General features: G+C 52.6%; 1 protein-coding gene and 1 long non-coding RNA gene across 2 annotated transcripts; one reads left to right on the top strand and one right to left on the bottom strand.

Moving 5' to 3' along the window:
* Window positions 1-6,418, top strand: LOC141407977 (uncharacterized). The gene is made up of 2 exons (XR_012419741.1): window positions 1-2,748; window positions 4,599-6,418. It is a non-coding gene; the product is annotated as an uncharacterized lncRNA (long non-coding RNA).
* A 3,340-nt stretch (window positions 6,419-9,758) lies between these two features.
* HOXC12 (homeobox C12) lies at window positions 9,759-13,853 on the bottom strand. The gene is made up of 2 exons (XM_005571047.4): window positions 13,165-13,853; window positions 9,759-12,378 (listed from the first exon to the last, which is right to left on the bottom strand). Exons 1-2 carry the CDS (start codon window positions 13,766-13,768, stop codon window positions 12,140-12,142), a joined length of 843 nt encoding a protein of 280 aa, XP_005571104.1. The 5' UTR covers window positions 13,769-13,853; the 3' UTR covers window positions 9,759-12,139.
* Window positions 13,854-22,102: the final 8,249 nt, after the last annotated feature.

The following is a 22,102-nucleotide window of genomic DNA, read 5'->3' as shown; positions in this document are numbered from 1 at the left end:
GATTTCCGGAACCTGGAAGCCTAGGCAGGCAGTGGGGAACTCTGACTCGCCTGTGCTCTGAAGCTTGATCCGAAAGCTTCCACAGTGAGGACTGCTGTGTGGGGTGAGTGTGGTGGCCTATGCCTCCTTGCCCCAGCAGGGAAGGTGCCTTCTGCTCAGGATTTACAAGTCTCCCCCATTTTGTTGCTTTCCTCTCTGCAGGCTCAGTGGCTTTCTCCTCACTACAGTCAGAAGTTGAGTTACAGGAAGATTCGCCAGAGATTTATCGCCTGGCCCCAAACTTGGAGAGCCTCGTTGTCATAAACAGCCGTCTATTGTCTAGACTTTTATCTCCGGGTATGGATCGTGCATTAGCGAGGCTCAGGAGACATGGGGCTGGCTCTGTGGGGTGTTTGTGCAGCCGGTGCCTGCCCCCAGGCCCCAGGGGTTTCTTTGGGTCAGTTTATGAGAGTGCACACATTTGTGTATGCTCTTGAAGCTGGGCAGGTACGCCTGAGTGTTCACGAGTGGAGGCCCAAGGTAGGGAAGTCTCTTTTTCTCTGTGTCTGGGAACATTCCGGTGCGTGTACTTGTGTGTTGGGTGAGAATTTGTCATGGTATGCTTTGTTTCTGGGGCATTTTAAGTGTTCCTGCCTGGGCTTTTTCGGGTTTTATTAACTTGCATCTGCTTGGCCTGTTTATGTCCCTTCCAAGCAGATCATCTGGTGTTTTTCAATATTAGACTGCATTGTGTGTATTTGGCTTCTCTGAGGAAATGGTTTTGGGTGATACCTTCCCAGGCTTACTCCCTCAGATTCCCCCACCCACCCTGAATCACACCTCAGCCTCTGCCTTCATCAGGTTGTCTGACACGGCCCCACTCTCTGCAAGTCCCTAAATCTCCAAAGTGCCTGCCAATTTTATGTCACAGACATGAAGCACATTTTTGCAGGGTGAAGTCTGGCTATCTCTGTCTTTCCCACACTAGGGGGAAGCGTCCAGCTCATAAACCACCTCACTAACTGGGGCTCCCCTTCCCAGACCGAGGGGACATAAGAAAGGGCTTCCCCAGTCCATTTCAACTGTTTAAAATACTATCCACGGAACTCTAGATACTGCCAAAGAGAGCCTGCTCCCTCCCTGGGTCTTCCTGGCTACCCCTCCAGCCCCTTGAGCCCAGGCATTTTGTAACATAAGTGACACTTTGCCCAGATTAAACGTCTATGGCAGAGACACTTATCACCTTAGATCTTGGGGTCAGAGTTGCTTTGAAAGCCAGGATCATTTAACATCACCAGAAATAATCAAATCCTCCCCCTTTGTTTTTTATGATGAGAACACAGGGTAAGAGAGCACCAGGCACTGAGGCCTTGGAGCTCCACCAACAAATACCCCTGCTCTTGGCGTCTCCCACCCGGGACTTAGATCCTCAGGTTCCTAATATCCGGGAGGTGCTCTCAATCAGAAAGGTAAAGTGAGGGGTGGGGACAGATCCCAGAGGCCATTTTTCCAGTTAAGGAGGGTGGAGGTGACAACAATTAGAGGCTTTTGGAGCATCAGATTGACCCAGAATTCCCCATCATTGTTTTCTGTGCATCTTTCCCTTCCCTTGCCATTAGAATTTCAATTTAAAAAGCAATGATTAGACCTTAAAATGAGCCCAGAGGAGGCGAAAACGAGCTGTGAGGTCCAGGAAAAAGGTAAGTCCTCCGCAGATATCCCCACACCAATTAATTTTCTTTCCTTCTTTCTCTCTGTTCATCCCCAGCGCTACCCTGGAGGAAAAGGATCAAGAATCTCAGTTCAGGATCCTTCCTCCCTGAGCCTTCGAGCTAAGCCCACTGCCCACCGCCAAAGGCTGCCGCGGCGGATCCGGGGCTCTTTCGGTCTCGCCGGCCGGCTGCGGCGCCGCCTTACGCTCCCGGTCTCCCTGTCTCCCTCCATTCTTGCGTCACCCCTCCCCTAGACCAACAAATATCCAATATATTTGTTTCTCCTCACCCCAGGCCTCCGCGCAGCCCGCTCAGCGCTCGGGGATCGTTGCCCCCGCACCGGGTCCTTACGCGCTTTGCTTCCAGTCCCACCGACTACAGCCTCTTTCTTTGCTAGCTGCCCGGGTAAAACGCTTCTGTCGCATTTTCCTGCTTCTCTCCCTTTCTTTCCGCCTCTGGATCTGAGGAATAAATAAAACAAAGTCTCCTACGGCACCAGCCCTCCCCACCCCTGCTGCCTCACTTCTCCTCCTTACCGAGTGTACCGCCTTGTTTTCTGAAGGAAACCGTAACATTCAGACATTTAAGATGTAAATGAACTTTTCTTTATGACGTTTAATTTTCTCTCCAATTCTTAGGTCCTGCTCCGCTTCGCAGTGGAATGGAACGGATTTAGAAGCCTGCAGTAGGGGAGTGGGGAGTGGAGAGAGGGAGCCCAGAGTTACAGACAGCGGCGAGATGATTACAGAAGACCGGGAGATACAGAGAAAAAGAGAGGCGGGGGAGGGGAGGAGGAGGAAGGAGGGAGGGAAGGGTTCCCAGCTGGCGAGGAGCGGAGCCAGAGAGAGAAAAAGAGAGAAAAGTTTCCCAAAGTCTTCATTAGTTGATTTCCCTGTCCGCCGCTTTCCCCGGCCGGCTCACCCCCAGTAAAGGAAGGAGGAGCGTCTTTATTTTTTTTAAGGCCCCAAAGAGTCCGATGTTTACAAGACCAGAAATGCCACGGCCGCGTCCTGGCAGAGAAAAGGCTGAAATGGAGGACCGGCGCCTTCCTTATAAGGTACGATGCTAACTTGACCTTCACTTTGTCATGGCGCCCCCGCCCACCCAGACTGCTGCAGGCGGCCGGGCGAGGGAAAGCAATCGCCGACCCTTGCTTCTGCCTCCCTCCCGCCTCTTCTTATCTTTCAATCTTTTTCTCTCGTCTTTCTTATTTTCATTTCCCTCCTTCTGTCTTTTTCTTCGTCTTTTTTCTGTCTTTTCCTTTTTGTTTCCTTCCTTTCTTCTTTTTCTCCTCCTGTTCTTCCTGCCCCCTTTCTTTCACTCATTTCTTTTACCCTTGCCGGCTGGTTTCATAGCTTCCCTGAGTTCTCTCTTGCCTTGTTCTCAGGCACTTCCTTGATCTCTTTCTCTCTCTCCCAGCCTTCTGGTCCCTTCTGGTCTCAAATCCCGGAAACAACAACAACAAAAATATTTTCAGTCCTTCCTGCATCCCTACTCTGAACTGACCTTCACAGCCCCAGCCTGACTTTTGCCCCACCCAGGTGTTCCCGGGGGTAAGGGGGAAGGCCAATTTAGGATCAAAAGAGGCTTCACTTTGGGACCAGTGCCCACTTGGGGATGATAATGAAATTGGTTTGGATAAGACTCTGTCTTCCTCACATTGGCCCCACCTGCAAAGTCTCTGTGATCCTAGTGGCCTGGGACTGAGAGCAAAGCCTCAGGCTGTGGGGGCATGGGGAAAGCAGATCCCACAGCTCCTGAAACTATGGGGAAGGGAGCAGACTTCAAGTACCCAATTGTGATTCACCCTTCTCTGGCTTTCAGCCCCTAAAATCTTAGAGTTTTCCCTTAAGACATCTGAGGAGGAGATGTAGAGAACTAGGGATTTATAGAGATTAACGCATATGTAAAAATAAGATAAAGACTATAAGGACCTCTCCATCTTGTCTCTTGCTGCCTCCCAGGGTCCAGCAGAGCCTCCGACATTAACTCTAATCATATCTTGTGTGGCTATAAAATAATATTATTGACACCCCTATAATTATCTATTATCCCCTTACTTGTAATGATTACAATACTACAGGAGGCATGTCTATGCTGACAAAGTAAAGCCAAGCAAATATCCTGGAAAATGAAACCAGATCAGGGGCATTCAAACTCGATCTCTTGTGCGTTCTTGAGTATGTTCCAAAATCTATAAGCTCCTGCCTAGGGTCTCCTTGATTTAGGAGTAGCCATTTTGTGGGGCTTAGGGTGATATCGGGAGACCCTACCATCTCCTTTTCCTCTACACCCCTGGCCCCTCCTCCTCTGCACAGACATCAGAGAGGGTCAGACAATAAAAGAGAAATGCTTTCTCTCTCACCCCCTACAATTATCCGAATAATTGCATGAATTCTTCCTGGAATACCACTGCGTAGTCAGGGTCAGAATTTCAGCAGGAAGTGCAGGGGACAGAATTCAAATGGGGGAAGCTGAGAGAGTCCTGCGTTCTTACATTCCCAGACTTTATAGTTCTGTCTAGTGTTACATTGTTTCTCCAGGCAAAGATCTTTGTTCGCCTTCAGTCATATTTCTCCCTTCCCCCTCCCTTTCTTTCTCTTTCCCTTCCCCCCTTTTTGAGTCCCTTTAAAGGAGACTCAGATCATCTTCTGCTCTTAATGGATGACTATAAAAGTAAAATTAATTCCCCCCTGCCCTTTAATATCAATATCTCTCCGTTAAGTATGCACATTGGTGAGAATAAACAGAATTAAGTGCTGCAACCCAAACCAGCAATTACACCCAAGGTGTTTTTGTTTTTGTTTTTGTTTTAATTTTATTTTCATTGGGTCTCGCTTATCTGGGGGTGTTCACTCTGGCAAGAGATAACCAGGGGGTATTTGTTTTTTTTTTTTTTTTTACTAGTTCATTGGGGCCTGAGCCAGCACCGACCTGGTAGAAAAAGCAACCACGAAGCTAGAGAGAGAGCCAGAGGAGGGAAGAGAGCACCAGACCAAGGTGAAAGTGAACCACGCAGAGAAATACAGGCAAGGGAGCAAGGCGGCAGTTACCGGAACAAACGTGGCAGAGGGCAAGACAGGCACTCACAGACAGAGGTTTATGTATTTTTATTTTTTTTAAATCTGATTTGGCGTTCCATGAGGAAAAGGGAAAATCTGGGGAACAGGAGTACAGAGAGAATTATCCGGGTCCTAGCTCGCCACATGAACGCCCAGAAGGAGAGAACGCTGGAAAAACCTGAGCGGGTGCCCGGGCAGCACCCGGCTCCGGTCAGCCGCTGCCCCACACGGTGCCGGGATGGGCCCACCAGCTACCCCCTCGCGGTCACTCGGGCTTCCTTGCTCTTCTTATCATCTCCATCTTTATGACGAGGCTTGTTAACAAGACCAGCGAGCTCGCCACGCACATCTATCTCAACCGCGCCTGCTCAGCCGAGCAGCGGCCGGCGCGGGGACTGGGAGGCGCTAATTAATTGATTCCTTTGGACTGTAAAATATGGCGGTGTCTACACGGAATCCATGGACTCATAAACAATATCTCTGTTGGGCGTGAGTGCACTGTCTCTCAAAGAATTTTTCCATAGGCATGTGTCAGAGGGTTCTGGATTTTTAGTTGCTAAGGAAAAACCCAAATGGGACTAATTTTAGGAGGCCCAAACAGAGTTCGTTCAGTGCCAGAAAATGCTTCCCCAAAGGGGTTGGGAGTGTTTTGTTGGAAAAATCCTTGGGTTATAGGAAAGCCTTTCCATGCTACTTGTGTAGACCCAGCCCAGTTTAATAATTACAAGGAAGCGAAGGGGTTGTGTAGGCCGGAAGCCTTTCTGTCCCGGCTGGATGCAGGGGACTTGAGCTGCTCTGGGATTTGAGAGGAACATAGAAGCAGAGGTCCAGCCTTTGCTTCATGCTGCCTCCTAAAGATTCAAAAACAAATTTTTAAAAGTGAAACCAGCCCTAGCCTTCGGAAGCTCTTGAAGTCTCAGCACCCACCCAGGAATCCACCTGCCTGTTACACGCCTCTCCAAGCCACTGTGGCACCGCTTTTCTAACTGGCAGCACAGAGCAACTCTATAATATGCTTATATTAGGTCTAGAATAATGCATCTTGAGACACGTGGGTAACCTAATTATATAATGCTTATTCCATACAGGAGTGATTATGCAGTGGGACCCTGTTGCAAACAGGACTTTGCACTCTAAATATAGACCCCAGCTTGGGACAAAAGTTGCAACAGATAAATAGACATAAGGGAACACTTAAATAAGTAATGCATGTAGACATAGAAGGGGTATTTAAAAGACAGATATAATAGAAGCACAGAAGAACAGAAAAAAGACTCAGCAGATGGAGATTACCATTCCCAAAGCCTGAACTTCCTCCTGCTATTAAGATTGCTAGAGAATTGTGCCTTATGAACAGTTCATGAACCCAGAAGAATGCAATTTCAATGTATTTAGTCCACACACAGTATGTATATAAACACAACTCACAGAATATATTTTCCATACATTGGGTAGGTATGCACTTTGTGTATATATAATAATGTATTTTCCATGCAGTTTTAAAATGTAGATATATTAATATCTGGATGCATTTTCTATGCACTGGTTTTATATGCCTTATGGAGTATATACTCACATGCAGCTAAATAGACTCAGGACTGCACATTCCTTGTGTAGGATGTGTGTGTGTGGTGGTTATATGTGTAAATAAAGTTTTACATGTGGTGAATATACTTGCTGTATGTAATCTTTCCCCAGTAGGTTACTTTCACATACAGTAGATAAAAGTGCCTCTGTGTGTATATTTTATTTTTCTATGCCAACAATGTACCCGTAATAGAGATATCTGTGCATTTTAGACTGTGTTTCAATTTATTGGCAGCACTATGACCAGGTGTGTGTTTATGGAACATCTTTTCCATGCTCTGCATGTGGACGATGCACCTTTTGCAGAGAGCTTCCCAAACAAGGGCTGTTGGTGGGTTCAATCCTCACAGACCTGTCTTTGAAGGAAGTTCTCCACTCTGGGCCAGGTAAACTGACGAAGTGAAGACTTGCCTCCTAAGCGGCTCTGGCTGGAAGAGAAGAAATCACCTGCTGGCAACGGGCTGGTTTAGATTGGCTAAAGGTCCAGCTATGTTTGGTCTTGTCGAGGCCAGTTTCTTGGCTCCTATGCCAGTCTCCAGAGGGCGGCCCGGGTCTTAGGAACCTCCAGGGCAGAGCCTCTAGCGATGAGAAGCCGGGCAGGAGGGCGGGCAGCCGCTGTGGGGACACCGAGTCCCGGCAGAAGGAAGGAGCTTAGGATAAAGGTCTAGTTCCCGCAGCCCGGCCAGCGCCTCAGACTCCGGCCGCTCTTGTAGGTCTCTCACACTCACAGGGCGTCCCCCCTGGCCTAGGGTGCTCAGGGACGAGCGACTGGACAGGTCCGGGTCTCGGCGAGGCAGTCTCCACAGCTCTGGCCAGCAGGGGTCATCTCGTCCTTCGCGGGGGCACAGCAGCCCTCCAGAGGAGACCAGAGCTGCCGGCGCTGTCGGGCGCGGGAGCTGCTCGGGTCCGCCGGGGCTGTGGGCGCGCCGGGTTTCCTCTCCCTGGACCCTGGAGAGGACCGCAGCCGGGACCACGACGGTCGGGGAATTGGATCAAGGTCTCACAGCCTTCTCCACAGGGCCGGGATGCTGAGCATTCCAGGCGCGAGTCAGGGAGTGGCCCAGGCGCCCGCGTCGTCCACCAGTGGCCAGCGCGTCTTTGTTTCGGGGCCTCGGCTAGAGTGGCAACGGCGCGCACCGCGCAAGGCTGCAGCGCGGAGCAGAGGGCGAAGCTGGGGAGTCCAGCAGCAGCTGGCGCGGGCCACGGCCTCTCCGCGGAAAACCGGCAGCGCCTTCTCGACCGAGGCACACGCACAAGGGCGGCGGTTCGGACCAAAGGCTGGGCATAGGCGCGCTGTGGAATCGGGGCCTGACTTCCACCTCCAGCTGAATTACACCGGAACCTTCCGCGCCTCCAGGTGCAGTGCAGGGAGGACTGGCGGCTCCAGAGTGCGTTTCTCGCGTGGTCTGGGGCCGAAAAACCGCTACTGCTTTCCTGGATATAGCAGGGAGGGTGGGCAGGGGCTCTGGCCTGGCCGGAACCAAAAGTCCCCGGGGTTTGCCTTGTTCGCGGACCGGAGCCAGCGGTCCCTGCTCAGCTCTGGGTCTCAGCCATTGATCGCGCCGGATTTCCGGCTACATTAGCATCCACAGAACCCAGACTGCCAGACCCATCTCCTGCCGGCTTGATAGCGGCTTAGTGGCCTTAAATACTCAGTTTCGTCTGTGCACGTCAGAGTGGAGCAGAATGACTGCGACAATAACCAGGTCCAAATACAGAACTCACTCGGGCAATATAAGCTTATACGCGCGCAACAGCACAATTATTGTCTACCTAAATTATCTGGATATTTCTTCCCTTTTCTTGCTCCTCAAAACCCGGCGAGAGACACGGAGTGCTTTGTCTTAAAGTTAGTGGAGTAAATTGTAGTTTAGAGGCTTAAACTGGACAAACAGTTGTAACATAGAGGAAATGCTCACCCAGATGGAGAGCTCAGCTGCGCCCTAAGTGTTGGGATCGCGGTTCCAACCATGACCTCCTCTTTGGCCGGGAGACCCAAAGATTTGTTTTTCAGTCATAAGGAGGAGGCAACATCCTTCTCTGGCAACATCCCCAGTGTTTGCGTTGAGTCTCTGGACCTGCAGAGATACCACCCAACTAGGTGCCTTCTCTCTCAAATTGGAGTGTCTCTGGGAATAAATTAAAGGCCTGTTATTTGCTGCCTTCCTAAATCCCTCTTTTTCTTTTGCCAGAGATGTCCTTATTGTTGATCCTTCCTGTGTAGACACATCATAAGAGTCAGATATTCTTTTGCCTGGATTTCCTGGGATTCAGACTCCTCCTACCCTCCTCTATCCAGACCCGGGCTCAACCACCAGGCCCCTCCCCCAGCTCATGGCTGCCCAAGCTACCTGTCTTCGGTGGATGCTGCACTCTGTGGGGCATTTTTATGAGCACCCTAATGCTTTGGGTCTCCTTCCTGTCCATACCCCTCAGCTTTGCAAAACAACTGGGGATTAGGGGTAAAAAAGAGAATGGTATTTGATCTACATTCGCTGGTTTCTCTAATTATAGGAATAAAGAAAGGGAAGGAAAGAGAGAAAGAGAGATTTCAGGGCAGGAGGTGTGTCTCAGAGGCTGGACTTGGTGGGGGCTCCTAGGATTCCGGTACAGGCTCAGGAGGGTGAACGAGGCATTTGGAGGAGACTCCTTTGATAGGAGCCATACCGTTAGAAAAGGGGTGAGGGGAGGGAAAAGGCAAAAGGGTGAGAAAGAGAGAGGGCATTTCTTACCGAAGGCAGGGGTAGGTGGAGGTGCAGAGGGTTCGTGGGCACATCTGGACTCTACTACTGGCCTGGGCCTCTGGCATGGCCTGGAGAGAGTCGCTGGCTTCAAAAGGTGGAGCCTATTTTGCCAGTTCCAAGGGGTCTTTAGCCCCCTCTCAACATCTTGCAATACACAGTGTCATCTCAGAGTGAAGCCACAGGATTAAGATCATAGGGTTGAAGCTCTAGGCCCACCAACCCCACTCCATCTCAGCCCCTGGATTACGGGTTACTCTCACTGCCGCAATATCCAGCTCAGATCACCAGTGCCCCTATCCCAGCTTCTATTTGTCAAGTTCCTGCAGCACAGACCTCCTTTTCTGAAGCTGGTTTCAACCTCCTTTAGGCTGTCCACATTATTTTTATGGCCCCATGACTCCTCAAAGCTCCCTCTCCTCCCCCAAGTCTACTACCGCCCAATTTTCTCTCTGCTATAACTGCTTGGGACTGGAGATGGTAGCTCATCAACAGATCTTGGTTGCTTATACATTTTTTGTTGACCCTGCAACCACTCTTCCTGTATTATTATTATACATTTATTATTTTTATTATTCACCTGAGCTGGAGAAAATAGAGTGGAGAACAACTAGAAGGCTGGGACTCCCATTATTTTGGGGTAGAACTTTTGTTTTCAAAAAATCACATAATCATAATTCATGTTTTAATTATTATTATTATCAATATTAATATGATGAAGCAACTCTGTACAAGGACTATATAAAGGGAAAACGTGCTAAAGACAGATGTTTGAATAGAAGAGTACACTACAGAGAGCTGGGGAGGCAGCTAGGGGAAGGGCAACTATCCACGGGGACTACACTAGGTACCAGCGACAGACACAGAGAACAAGACACAGATTGACAGAGAAGCTCACAGAAGTCAAGTTTAAAGCACATGGAAAGAGAATATTGCATATCTTTGTCCCCTCACTCCTTTTGGAGTGTTCTGGTCTCTCTTCTCTATTAGGTTGGGAATCAGGTTAGTTTGGAGTGGTAGAGCTCAAATCCAGCACCCTAGAGCCCAGAAGTCACAGGAAGGGCTGCATAAAGAGGGTACAGTGGGTGGTGACCAGGAAAGGTGGGGAATGCTTCATGCCCAGGGGAAGCCCACAGGAGACTGCAGACAGCTGGAGTGGTGATAATTTGGGGGAACTTGTACATGGGTGAAACAAGTATGTGTGGTTGAAAAATTGTCAGGTGTCAGATATCTAGCGGGGGATGAAGGCATGTGATTGTATCTCCACTCTGCTGGGCCATGTGGGGACTATGAGGCTGCCTGCTTGCAAGTGCACTAGGGAGGGTGGGGTGGGCCCAGTGCTGTGCTGGGCTCAGCTGTGTGTATATGTTTGCCTTTGCCTCTGCCTGTACAGAAGCTCTGTGCTGGTGGGAGAGTAAAAAGCTCGGTGGATTGCCCTTGGAGAGTTTGTTAGAGGAGACTCTCCCCATATGGGAAACCCTCCAAGTCAGCAGGCCAGTTTCACACTGTCCAGGCTGCAGTTAATTCCCATCAGTGCCCTGCTTCTCACCCCTCTTTCTCCTGGAAAGGGCGGGACAGCAGATGGGAGGCTGGGGGACACTTGGAGAGAAGGATAAAAATGAAGTGCAGAAAGGTTGATGGTTCTCTCACTGCTCCTTTCTCTGAAGCCAGCCCAGCATCTACTGGACTGGGGCTGGGGTCTGAAGGAGTCTAGATGAAAGGCCTTCCCACTCAGAGAAGCCATTCTCAGACCTCCCGTGGGTTCTAGGGCTGTGCCCCTCCCTCTGCTCTGGTCCATGTGCTAGGCTGTGGAGGTTTGCGGGCCAGGAGGCAGAGGCAGCCAGTCTGAAGACAAAGGGCAATGTTGGGGGGGTGGGCGGGGAAAAGAAGGGAGTTGGGTGGGGGGCTGCAGCGCCCCCCTCCTTCATTGTCACCGGCCTGGGAAACTGGAGCTGAGTGGGGCCTCAATGACTGGTAGCCCCTTTAAGGGCGAATTCTCCTCCCGCCTCATAAATTACTCTGGTCCAGCCTCCAGCGGCCATGACCATGAACGCCAGCCGGGAAGGGAGAATCAGAGGCCTCCGCTGTGGCTGCCAGAAACTCGCCTGGCCAATCAGTGTGGTGCTCTGTAGCCCCATCTACAGCCTCTTGGACTTTCTTTCTGGAGAGCCAGGTGGGGACCTCTGGGGTGGCTACTGAACCTGAGGCTGTGTCCTCTGGGCTCTCAGGTCCCTGCTTGCTGCATCAGGCCCGCAGCCGCCACAGGCAACGAAAGAGTGGATGGCAGCACACCTGTGAACAGATGTTCGCCCCGTGCGGGCAGGGGGCTCAGGAGAGGGCTGGGAACCAGGACACTGTTCTGGTCCTAGAGGGAACATGAGGCTGATAGTCCTTGTCCACAGCCCAGCCAGCCAAACGCCCAAGCTTCAGCCCACTGGATGTCCTGGGGAACCCAGACCCAAGCAGGCTCCGGGTCTTGCTGATCATTTTCTCACAAACCACACTTCCTCCTTGATTCCCCACTTCCTCCAGCCCTGCCAGAGCCACCTGACCCCCTCAGCTCTCTCTGCTGACCCTCCACCCTCCTCTCTACTCCCAGCCTCTTCTAACCCCACCGACTGTGAGGTCGGGGTGCCTTGGTTCCACTGGCCCTGCTGTCTGCTCCTGCAGGCAAAGAGAATTAAGACCACAGAAGGGAAGTAGAGGAAGGGGGCATCTGGGCCGCGGCTTCTCCAGATCCCCAGCGGAGGTGCAGCGCCCCAGTCCCGCCTCAAATAAACCAGCCTGTAGCACCTCAGCCTTCCTGGCCCTGCCAACTGCGGGCAGCTGCAGGCTTCGGCTCTCCCTGGCTAGGTTTCTTCCCTTCTCTCTGGGACCTGGCAGGGTGTTTTGGGTGTGTATGGGAGGGAACCACGAACAAAACAGACAAGACGATGTCCAGGGAGGGCCTGCCAGAGACGCCTGGCGTTCTAAGCGGGGACTGTGTTCTAGGCGGCCCCCTCTTTTGCTCTTTGCCAAGGACAGGCTCAGTCTGGGGCTGGCGCCCGTGTCCTGCCCGCTAAAAGAAGGAGAGAGCTTGCTCCCTCAACAGAAGTCTTTTCTTTTTCATTCTCCGGTTCTGAAACCAGATCTTGACCTGCTGGTCACTAAGATTCAAGCGGTCTGAGAGTTCCCTCCGGCGCTGGCGTGTGATGAACTCGTTGACCAGAAACTCGCCCTCCAGCTCTGCCAGTTGCAACTTCGAATAGGGCTTGCGCTTCTTCCGAGAGCGGCTGTGGATCGGGTACCAGGGCGCGCCTGGGTGGAGATGAATGGCAGGGGTTGGCCAGAGGATCAAAGGGTGACCAGTCCAGTGCCCTCGGCCCTTCCCCAGACCCTTTCACCTTGGCCTCACGCCTGGACTCCAGGCCCTTTCTCTGCCTTCTGTTTGCCGCCAGTCATCTGAATCCCCTCTTCTACCCAGACCCCCATCCCCACCAACTCCCCCACCTTCTTTACTCTTTTTTTCTTTCATTCCTTGCCCTTACCTCCTCAACCCTAGCTCCTGCTGCAGTATTCATGACCCTTCTATGTCCCTGCCCCTTCTTTCTCCCCAAACCTCTCCCCAATTTTCTTCTTCCCTATTTACTGGTCCATTCCTCTCACATCCTTCAGGATTGGATCCCGGATCAGTTAGAACAGACATGGGCGAGTGGCAGAGTAAATTTGTCCACTGGCATTTCTTTTGAAATGTAAGTAACGGGGGTCTGTGGGAAGGTGGAGGGAGAGGCGCCTGGGAGAACTAGAGCCAGGCTTTCTGTCCCTACCTCCTCACCCCCAGGCCTGGGGAGTCCCCGTCAGGATCCCCTAACTCCGGAATCCCTGCCGTCTCCAGCCGCGGGCGGACGAAAAAGGAACTCTCTCTAGTTATTTTATGGGGGTATTTACATGTTTATAGGCTCCCCCCACCCGCACTTCATTTTAAAAGAAGCTCTTCCTCGACACACATTCTGTTACCCCAGGCGTCCCTAGCTCAGTCCTGCCCTGCCCGCCCTGGTAAGATGTCGGGTTTGAATCCGCCGCGTGAGTGGCCGGGGTCCTTACCGCTGGCCGAGAGCCCGCCGCCGGGGTTCAATGGCGATACCAAGCTGCCGGGGTCGCCTGCGCCGGCGCCCTTGTTGCCCTCGTTGAGCAGGGACGAACTGGAGTCGGATTCCAGCGACTGGCAGGAGGGCGGGTCGTGCGGGGGTCCTGCGCCGCCGTCGCCACCGCCACCGCCCGCCGCGTAGTCGTACTTGAAGCCGAGCGCAGGCGGCCCCGACGGCTCCAGCGGGAGCAGCGCTGCCCCGGGCCCGGCTCCCGGGTCGCGCCCGCGCTCCTCACGCTTCAGGCCCCCGCCGCCACCCTCGGCGCACGGCTCGCGGTAGTAACCCTTGCTGTCCTCCACGCGCGCCAGCTCGCACGTGCGGCCGAAGGGAGGGTTGAGAGACACTGGGCTGCCGAGGTAGGGCTGCGGGTAGCCATTGCATGGCTCTGCCGACGGCCAGGGCAGGGAGCATACGTTGTCGCGGCGTGGGTAGGACAGCGAAGGAAGCCCGGGAAGCTGCGCCCCGGACGCGCGGAAGTTGGGAAAGTAGAAGGTGTCTCCCGTGTGGATGTTTACCAGAGGCCCCACAAACCCGGGATTCAGGAGATTATGCTCGCCCATTTCCGCGGGGCCCGACCGGCAGCTTCTACTTTATTGCTATCTGACATTAAACATAGTTAAACCTGCACCGGCCACCCATTGGCCGCCCCGCTCACGTGGGCGCAGCCGCCAGTGGGAGGGGTGGGGACAACGGATCCCCCCTACCATCCCGCACCAACTCCAACTTCCCCCTTCCCCAATCCTGGGGGTTAGTGGGGGAACAAAGGGCGGAGGCAGGTTTATTTGCTGAATTCTGATTAAAATATATATATATATATAATCTAACGCAGAGAGTAAAGCAATTGCCCAACACGGAGCAAGAGAGAAAAAAACCATACACACACCAAAAAAAATGCCCGCATATATACACCCCTATAACCTGCACCCCCCACCCCCATGTATTATCTTATCGCCAACAGCTGGCCAAGCACAGCCCGTCCCCTCTTTAATTAGGTTCTTTATTAACTAAAACCGTTGGAATTTACAATATCTCCCCAATAAATTACTATTAGATATTGTGTCATATAAAGTTTACTGGCTGTTTAAGGAGACGGATGAGCCCTTTGGCTCGGGGTTTATTTACAGTAGAGGCGAAGTGGGGGTAAGGACAGGTTTCCCTACCGTTATCTCTCCCAGCCCCAGCTGCTGCTGCACGCTTCTTTATCAGCTCTTTATCCCCAGGAATTTGTAGACACATTTGGAGTCTTCTTCCCCAGTACTCAAGGATAACTGATAATGCCGGGTTTTCCGCTGGAACCGGGAGCCACCCAGCCTCACACCTCCACTCACGGCTAGAGGAAGGATGCGAAAGAGAGGCAGAGAATGCAGCAAAAGGAGGTGCCTAGCTCTGCATGGACCTGCCTGCCTGCTCCTGAAAATCTGGGGGCTAGAACTACTCTTCTGCTGTCATTTCCGGGGGACCGAGGAGCTTCTGGGGGCCTCCTGGAGTCTTTGCAGCGGAAATCTTTGGACCCCCTAACAGGGCTTAACTGGCCTGACAGGGGCCTAATTCTCACTGCGGAGGAGACATCTGCACCCCAGACCCGGCCCGGCCTTCTCCTGGGACCATCAGATAGCAGTGCAGAGGCCCGCAATAGGTTGCCTCCTGAGGGGGCTGGGATTGAGGGGGAAAAACCTTGAAGAATTATCTTATTGGGGGGTGAAATTATATTTATGGTGAAAACTCAGAAGCTCCCTCCAGAGAAGGCCGAGAAGCAATGCTGGCTATTGGTGAAATAATCAACATCTGCAAAACCACAATCCGATCTCAACTAGGTCCACAGAACACAGCCAAGCGGATTAAAAAGAAAGACAAAATAAAACTCCCCCAAACCAGATGTATCCTTTTGGGGTCTAATAGAGAAAACACTCGAATTTCCATGTGATTTTTCGAGCTCCTAACCAATGCACGGCTTAAGTAATACAGGGTTGGATAAATAGTTCAGTAAACGTCTAAATACGAAAAAATACCAGAAGATTGAAAGAAAATTAGAGACAGAGAGTCGGAGAGAACGCAAAACAAACCCATTTAGGTGAAAGTTAAATATCAGAGAAAGCCTGAGAATAAGCCGAAGCTACAAAAGCAGATCCAAGCAGAGAAGATTCTCCCTTTTTTTTCCTCTCCCTCCCCTCTCTTCTCTGCAGGACGCGGCAGAGAGAAACGCAGATTCTTTGAATTCCACCGCTCCCCGGGCGATTTCATATCCCAAACCGTAGCTGCTCACTCCGACAGAAATGTGTCCCCGCGGGCGCCGCCCTGCCCGGAGCAGTTCGAAGCTCGCAGCTCGGTGCCTGCCCCTCGCCCTGCAGGGCCGGTTCCCCTTCCCCGCCCCTGCTCGCCTAGCTGCCCGGCCTGGCCTGGCCCCTCCCGCCCCCAGAAGCCGCCCCGCGTTAGGCCCACTTGTCGGAACTTAGGGCAAGCTATGGGCTGCAAACCCGAAGCGGTCACCTTCGGTTAGAGCCGGTGGCGCCAAGGAATGAGCAGGAGACTCAGCCTGGATTGGCCTTTTTGTGCCTAATTGATAAGGGGCTTCGAGGCTGCGGAGAGGAACATCCTCAGCTGCGAATTCCAGGTCACAGCATCTGTAACATCTTATTTCCCCTTCTCGAGACGTATTGATGAGCGCCATTGAAATTTCAGTTTTTTAAAAACATTTTATTTGAGGGTTATTTTGGTCATAAAGGTAAACAGGGTGTGACTTTAATATTGCTGCTGATTTCAATCAGAACATCGTGCGGGCAGCTAGGTCTCCGCCCAGGCTCTCCAGGCCTCTGCGCTCAGCCGCTATTGTTGGTGTGAGGGATGCCGAGCTGGACTTTGCCAAATAATCACTACCCTTTGTGGGGTGGAGTATTCTCCTTGTTCTCTTTTCCCTTCCTAGATAATTCCAATCTCCTAGAAAAGGGACCCTGAGAGGAAGATCTCAGCCTCTCCCCATTCCCTCCACCCCAGCAGGCAAATCCCAGGCCGGGAGCTCTGCTCGCTGCCCTCCCGAGCCAGGCCACTGAGCGCGAGGAGCAGTGGCCACAGGGCGGCGGATGCAACACAGGAGAAATGAAGATTGGGTGAAGGCTTCCTTCTTCCAGACATGCGTTTCTTCTAGCCTGATTTAGCCCCATCAAAGGGGGCTATTTTCCCCAGGTTTTGGACTCTGCGGGCAAAGAAGCACGCACAAACCCCTCTTCCTTCTCTGTTGCTGACCCTGATTCCTCTCAAGGAGAGCTGCCGACAACCACTAGCAAAATTCGCATCCCTAGTGTCCTGCTCCCTGAGACCCACTGGGAACCTAGGGGTTTTCAGGACCCTGGCAAGGACCCAGGTAATCTAAGCGTCCAGCATTCCGGTGCACCACCGAGGCTCTGTTTGCGGTTAAGGAAACCCGCGACACACGCAGCTCAGGCACCCGTTTTTTTAATCGGGCTCAGACAAAAATGCCGCTCCCAACCTGGGTCCCCGGGACCGGCGGGAGGCTCGGGTGAGACCCTTCAAATCTAAATCCAGCCTCGGCGAGAGCTGCTAGCGGGAAGCAGGCTGGGACTGGGTGAGGAGACTGGGAGGGACTCCAGCCGGGCTTAACCCGCCGACATTTCGCTGACCACGCGCAAAACTATAGGTGGTCGGGCCGAGGCACCCGAACCGCGGAGCGATTGGTGCGAACTCTCCCTCACATTTATCAAATCACAAGGCTAGAGCGGTGGCCTGCCTGCTGGCCCCTGGGCCACTGGCTCCCGCCGCAGCTGGCCAGACTCGACTAAGCCTCGCTCATTAACTCAGGGTTAATTAAAGCTGAAGGCAAGGATGCGGTCCAAGGTTTTCCTTAAAGACCAAAGCAGCCTGCGTCCCTCAGCTCTTCCTCCAGCTGGATGCAACGCCGCCTCTCTCACACCTTCTCTGTGCCTCCATCCCTCCTGCATCCTAGCAGCCTCCACTGCGGCTGAGCCCGGCGAAAGGAGTTAATTATAAAATCTACGCTGATTCTGGTGGCAGAGGCAACGCGGCTGCTGGAGGTTTAGGCCGCGGGGAATCGGCTGTGAGCGACTGCGTTCTGGCTCCCCCGCAGACCCATGGTCGGGAGTGATTCCGCGCAGTACTGCCTTACCCATGGTCTGTCCAGAGGCCGCAGGGGCCCAGTTCAAGGTCACTGTCTAGTTTGCAGAAAGCGGTTCTGCCTTGTATGCAAATTAGGCCGGGCGTCAGCCCCAGAAGGGGTGTGAGCAGGGGTTTGGCCCGCGGAGAGAAGGGAAGATGAAAGGGGGGTTGAGTGGGAGGGCCTGCCCCCCCAACCCTGTAGCCCTCTCTGTCTTGCCTCTTTGGGGCAACTTGGGTTTGGGACCTGACTTTTGTCGGGTTCAAACAAGGGTAGGGGGTAGAATAGGGAGCTCAGTCTCCTATTTCGTGGTTTCCAAGCTCCTTCAGGGGTTGGAGCCCACCTGGCTCCCAGCCCTCCCTGCGGGTGCCTGGGAAGTAAGGAGCAGATTGGGAAATCCCTTCCCCAGGTGCTGCTTTCTAGGGATTTGCAGCCTGGAGGACAGAGCCCAGTCAGGCTTTTAGGCTCCGGCAAGTAGCCTGGGGCCAACGGAGCCCCTACCTCCTCCAGTTTTCCCGCGGCTTCTCTAGTCCTCTGTCTCCAAAAGATCCCAGCCCGATTGCCTCTCAGAAAATGCGGGGGAGGTGAGAGCCCCCAGGCAAGGACATCTGGGAGGCCATCTCTCCACCCCAATATGAGCATCCCTAAATGGACCACCTTCCCCCGTTTTGTCTTTTCCTTCGGTGGCGCGCTAACAGTTAAATAAGGCTGCAGCTCTGACATTTTCCCCCTCCACCAGCAGAGGATCTCCTCCACCTAGTGAATTACTGAGTGTCAGGCAAGGTGTGGGAACCAAGTTAAAAAAAAAAATCACATCAAATGCCACACCCACAGACGCCTGCAATGCAACAGTGAGACGTCTCCACCGACCTCTAAACTGGGTCAGGGGGTGAGGACTACCCGGTGTGCCCTCGCTCCTCGGCGTCCTTTTCTGGCTTTGACCCTGTCCACTGGCCAGGCCCAGCTCTGGGGAGGAGCTGAGATCTGCTTAGGGTCTGCTCAGCACCGCTATACAACTGCTTTCCAAGCCCGGGGCCCCAGTTCCGGGCAGAGGAGGGGGGCTCGGGCAGATTGGGGTGGGAGCAACGGGCCCTGGAGGCGGTTGGGGGTGGGGAATGGACTACCAACTCCGGGGCTCGCTGGGCTGAGGAGCGCGGACAGGAACGAGGGTCCACTTACCTTTGGAGACAGAAGAGGTTCATAAGGATGAGGGATAGGAGTTCTCAACCTCTAGAAGCCTTCTGGATTCCCCCTCTCCAAGGCCATGCGCCGGCCTCCCCAAGGTATCAGAGGAGGGCGGGGCGGGGGGAGGTGGATAAAGCGGCCAGCGGCAGGCGCGCGGGAGCGGAGTTGCCAGAGCATCTCTGGAGAGGCCGCCTTTTATGGGCGTTATTAGCGCCCTTGTCTAGACTGGAGACGACACCTCCTCTGTGTGTAAACAGAGGCGGCGAGCTCCGGCGGGAAGGGGGATGGCGCATCAAGGGGGCAAGCAGCCCTCCCCTTCGCTGGCCACCGGAAGATCAAGGCCTTTTCCACCCTCCCCGCCTTCCGTGTGCTCCCTGTGATGTCAAGGTCAGAAAGACCTAGTCACGGTCAAGGCTAAAAGAGGAAGAGCCTGGTTGGTTGTGAAAAGACTCTGGCCCCCTCCTCCTCCTCCCAGAAGCCCCTGGCTCCCCAGGGCCCCTCAATTCTCCACCAGTGCAGGTCTAGATACACATCTGCCTGAACCACTCTTGGAATTTTCTTGGGGGTGGGCTCCAGTACCACCCAGGACAGATCCAGGCAGATCCTAGGGTGGGGAGTTCTCTTTTGAACAGATGGAGCCACTGAAGGGGCTGCCTGCCACAAGGACCCCACCTCCAATGGGAGGGCTGTTTGGAGAGATAGCGGCTGCCCCAAGGGCCTGTCCCTGCCTTGCACCCACACTGGCCTGCTGTCCCCACACTGCTGACTCAGCCGCCTGTGGATCAACCCCAGAAACAGATGGTCTCAGGAGCAGACAGTCATGGAGGCATCTGCGGAAAGAACTGCTGTCCTTGTTCTCTCAGGTGGGTTCCGGCTGTGGGACTGCTAGCTGAAAGGCCCATTCTACTGGGCCTCTGTCTGGAGACTTAGATGTAAGTGGGGAAGGGTTTTTCCCCCAAGCTCAGCAAAGGATCTCTTGAAGCCCTCTCTGGCAGCCCCGGGGAGTGACCACCAGATGGAGAGTCCTGTGAGGCCCTAGGCTGCCTGAGCCTCCCAGCTCCGGCCTAGGGAGATAGGGGGAGTGGGGAGTGCTATCAGATTACGAGAAAGATAGCAGGAGTCTCAGTCCCTCTGTGTGTCTGTGTTTCCACACAGTGGTTTCACCAGCTCTTCAGATCACCCTGTACCCCCGGTACCCTCATATTTTCCTTCACACCTAGTTTTACTTTTAACACAAACACTAGGAGACTGGCCTTGGAGAGAAAGACACATTAGAGACATGACTAAGAGATGAACTATCTCATTGAGTCCTCAAAGACAATGCCAATTCTTGGGAGAAGGAAAGGTGAGAGATAAGCACAATCAGAGTTGTGTTGAAGAAAAAAATCCTTATTCAGGGAAAGAATAGTACATTTCACAACTGTGCCTCCCCAAAACACATACTCACACACACTCACACAATGTTTGCTTACTCTTATGGGAAAGTCATCTCCAAATAAATCCAGGCATGATACTCCTCCAAAGTAAATCTGGGTATATTTAATGCACCGCACGAGGGCTCACAGGCACTCAGGAACTGTAATCCTTGTTAGACTTACCAGTGTCCCAATGCACCAGTAGTGTGCCTGCACAGGCTTTCCTCTTTTTTTTTCTCTTCCTCCTCTTCCTCCTCTCTTCTTCCTCTTCTCCTCCTCCTCCTCTCTTCTTCCTCCTCTTCTTCCTCCTTCTCCTTCTCCTTCTTCTTCTTCCGAGACAGAGTCTCACTCTGTCACCCAGGCTGGCGTGCAATGGTGAGATCTCAGCTCACTGCAACCTCCACCCTCCCGCCCCCCACCAGGGTTCAAAAGATCCTCCCACCTCAGACTTCACAGACATGCACCACCATGCCAGGCAAAGTTTTTCTGTTTTTGGTAGAGACAGGGTTTCACCATGTTTTCCATGCTAGTCTCAAACTCCTGAGCTCAAGCAATCCACCCGCCTCAGCCTCCCAAAGTGTTGGGATTACAGGCATGAGCCATTGTGCCTGGCTCCTCTTCTTTTTTTACATTATTTCCTTCTAGAGCCTTAGGGTGGTTCCCTCAGTATGGGATGACTACCTCATATGATTATAAATGGGTTTGTGTGGAGAAGCAGAGGGATTCCTCGGAGAACTCTAGACTTCTGTTTAATCAGAATCCCCAATTTCCAGTTTGCCTACAGCTGTGCTTGGGACTACCCAAAGCAGTCAGGAAGGGTGGGGTCATAGTAAGAGAGCCCCAGGCCTCTTGTCTACTCAGTTTCTTTTTCTGACCAAACACACACACTCAGTCTCCAATTCCTTTCATCTCAGGGGAAACCCAGGGATTTTGGGAGAGAGGTTGGGATGGTGGGTGGGAAGATAAAGGAGAGATGGAATTAAGAATGAACCTTATTCCTGGAAATTCTCCCTCAAATCTCCACTGCCCAGCGTGTGGCTCTCTAGTAGTTAATCCAGAGTTGAGACCCAGAAGCACTGGCAGCCACGTCAGTAGCAGAACCTCCACAGAGGGCAAATTCTTCAGGTTCTTTGTCTCTCAGCCTCCGTGTGCGTGTGTGCGCGCGCGCAAAATGTGCATGTGTTTAACCCCCAGGAATATTTATTTAAATGAAATTGTTAAAGCTTCAGCCCCATCAGACAAAGGGAGAATGGAGAACTCTGATTTCCAACCTGACATCTCCAGTGTTTCTGCGTCTCAGGAGAGGAAAAATATTATATATAAATAAAAATTGCTGCAGTAAAGATTTAATCTGAGATAACATTGTTTTAGGCTATATTGCTTTTAAAAAGTCTCTTAACCTGACAACTTAATGATCTCATTAACTCTGCCAGATAGGGAGATAGGCACTGACGCGACCAGGAAAACAAATTAGTGGCAGCATCTACATAGGCTCCTCATTGCCTCGAAGACTGGGGTTCCCAGGAATGTGGAGAGTAAAAGTGGGATTGGTTTGGCAAACTGGGGGCCAAAGGGGTCCTAGCAGCTCAGCCTCTCTGCATAGGTTAAGTGGGGGGAAGAAAATAGTGCAGCCAGGAAAAGCTGAGCTTGAAGGTGCCCTTCCAGGCTGTGCTGACCCCAACCCAGCCCCAACTCCAGTCCTGAACTGGCTGAATGTATCTGGGGCCCTCTGGGGGCCATAGGGCACCAGGAGCCTAAGGTTAGTTCCCTGCTGCCGCCGGCCACCACCATGTTTACCTCACCCACTTCCCAGCTGGGATGCCACTTTCTCAGTACCCAGAAACAGATCTGAGCCCCAATTATTAAAGTGACCATCAATGTATTTTTGTTACTCACCTGCTTCCAGGCCTTTCAGTCACCAATTACATCTTTCCTTCCTCAACATACACTCAACTAAGTTGGGCATCAGGATGGGAAGTTTTCTCCTATATAGACGGTATAGATAACTCAAAAACTTAAGTGGAGCAAAACAAGGGTTTGGAATCCACCCAGCTGGGAATGATGTCTATACTCCGCCCCCTGATCATTCTGGCAGAATCGGGGCATAGTAGACTGTCCTGAAGAGGCAGTGAACAGAAGACACTTCAGAAAGAGTCTAAGCAATAAAA

The sequence above is a fragment of the Macaca fascicularis genome, chromosome 11 (assembly GCF_037993035.2).
Source record: "Macaca fascicularis isolate 582-1 chromosome 11, T2T-MFA8v1.1".
Taxonomy (NCBI): domain Eukaryota; kingdom Metazoa; phylum Chordata; class Mammalia; order Primates; family Cercopithecidae; genus Macaca; species Macaca fascicularis.
Note: the sequence above shows the minus strand (reverse complement) of the source record. Positions and strands in the feature narration are given on the sequence as shown.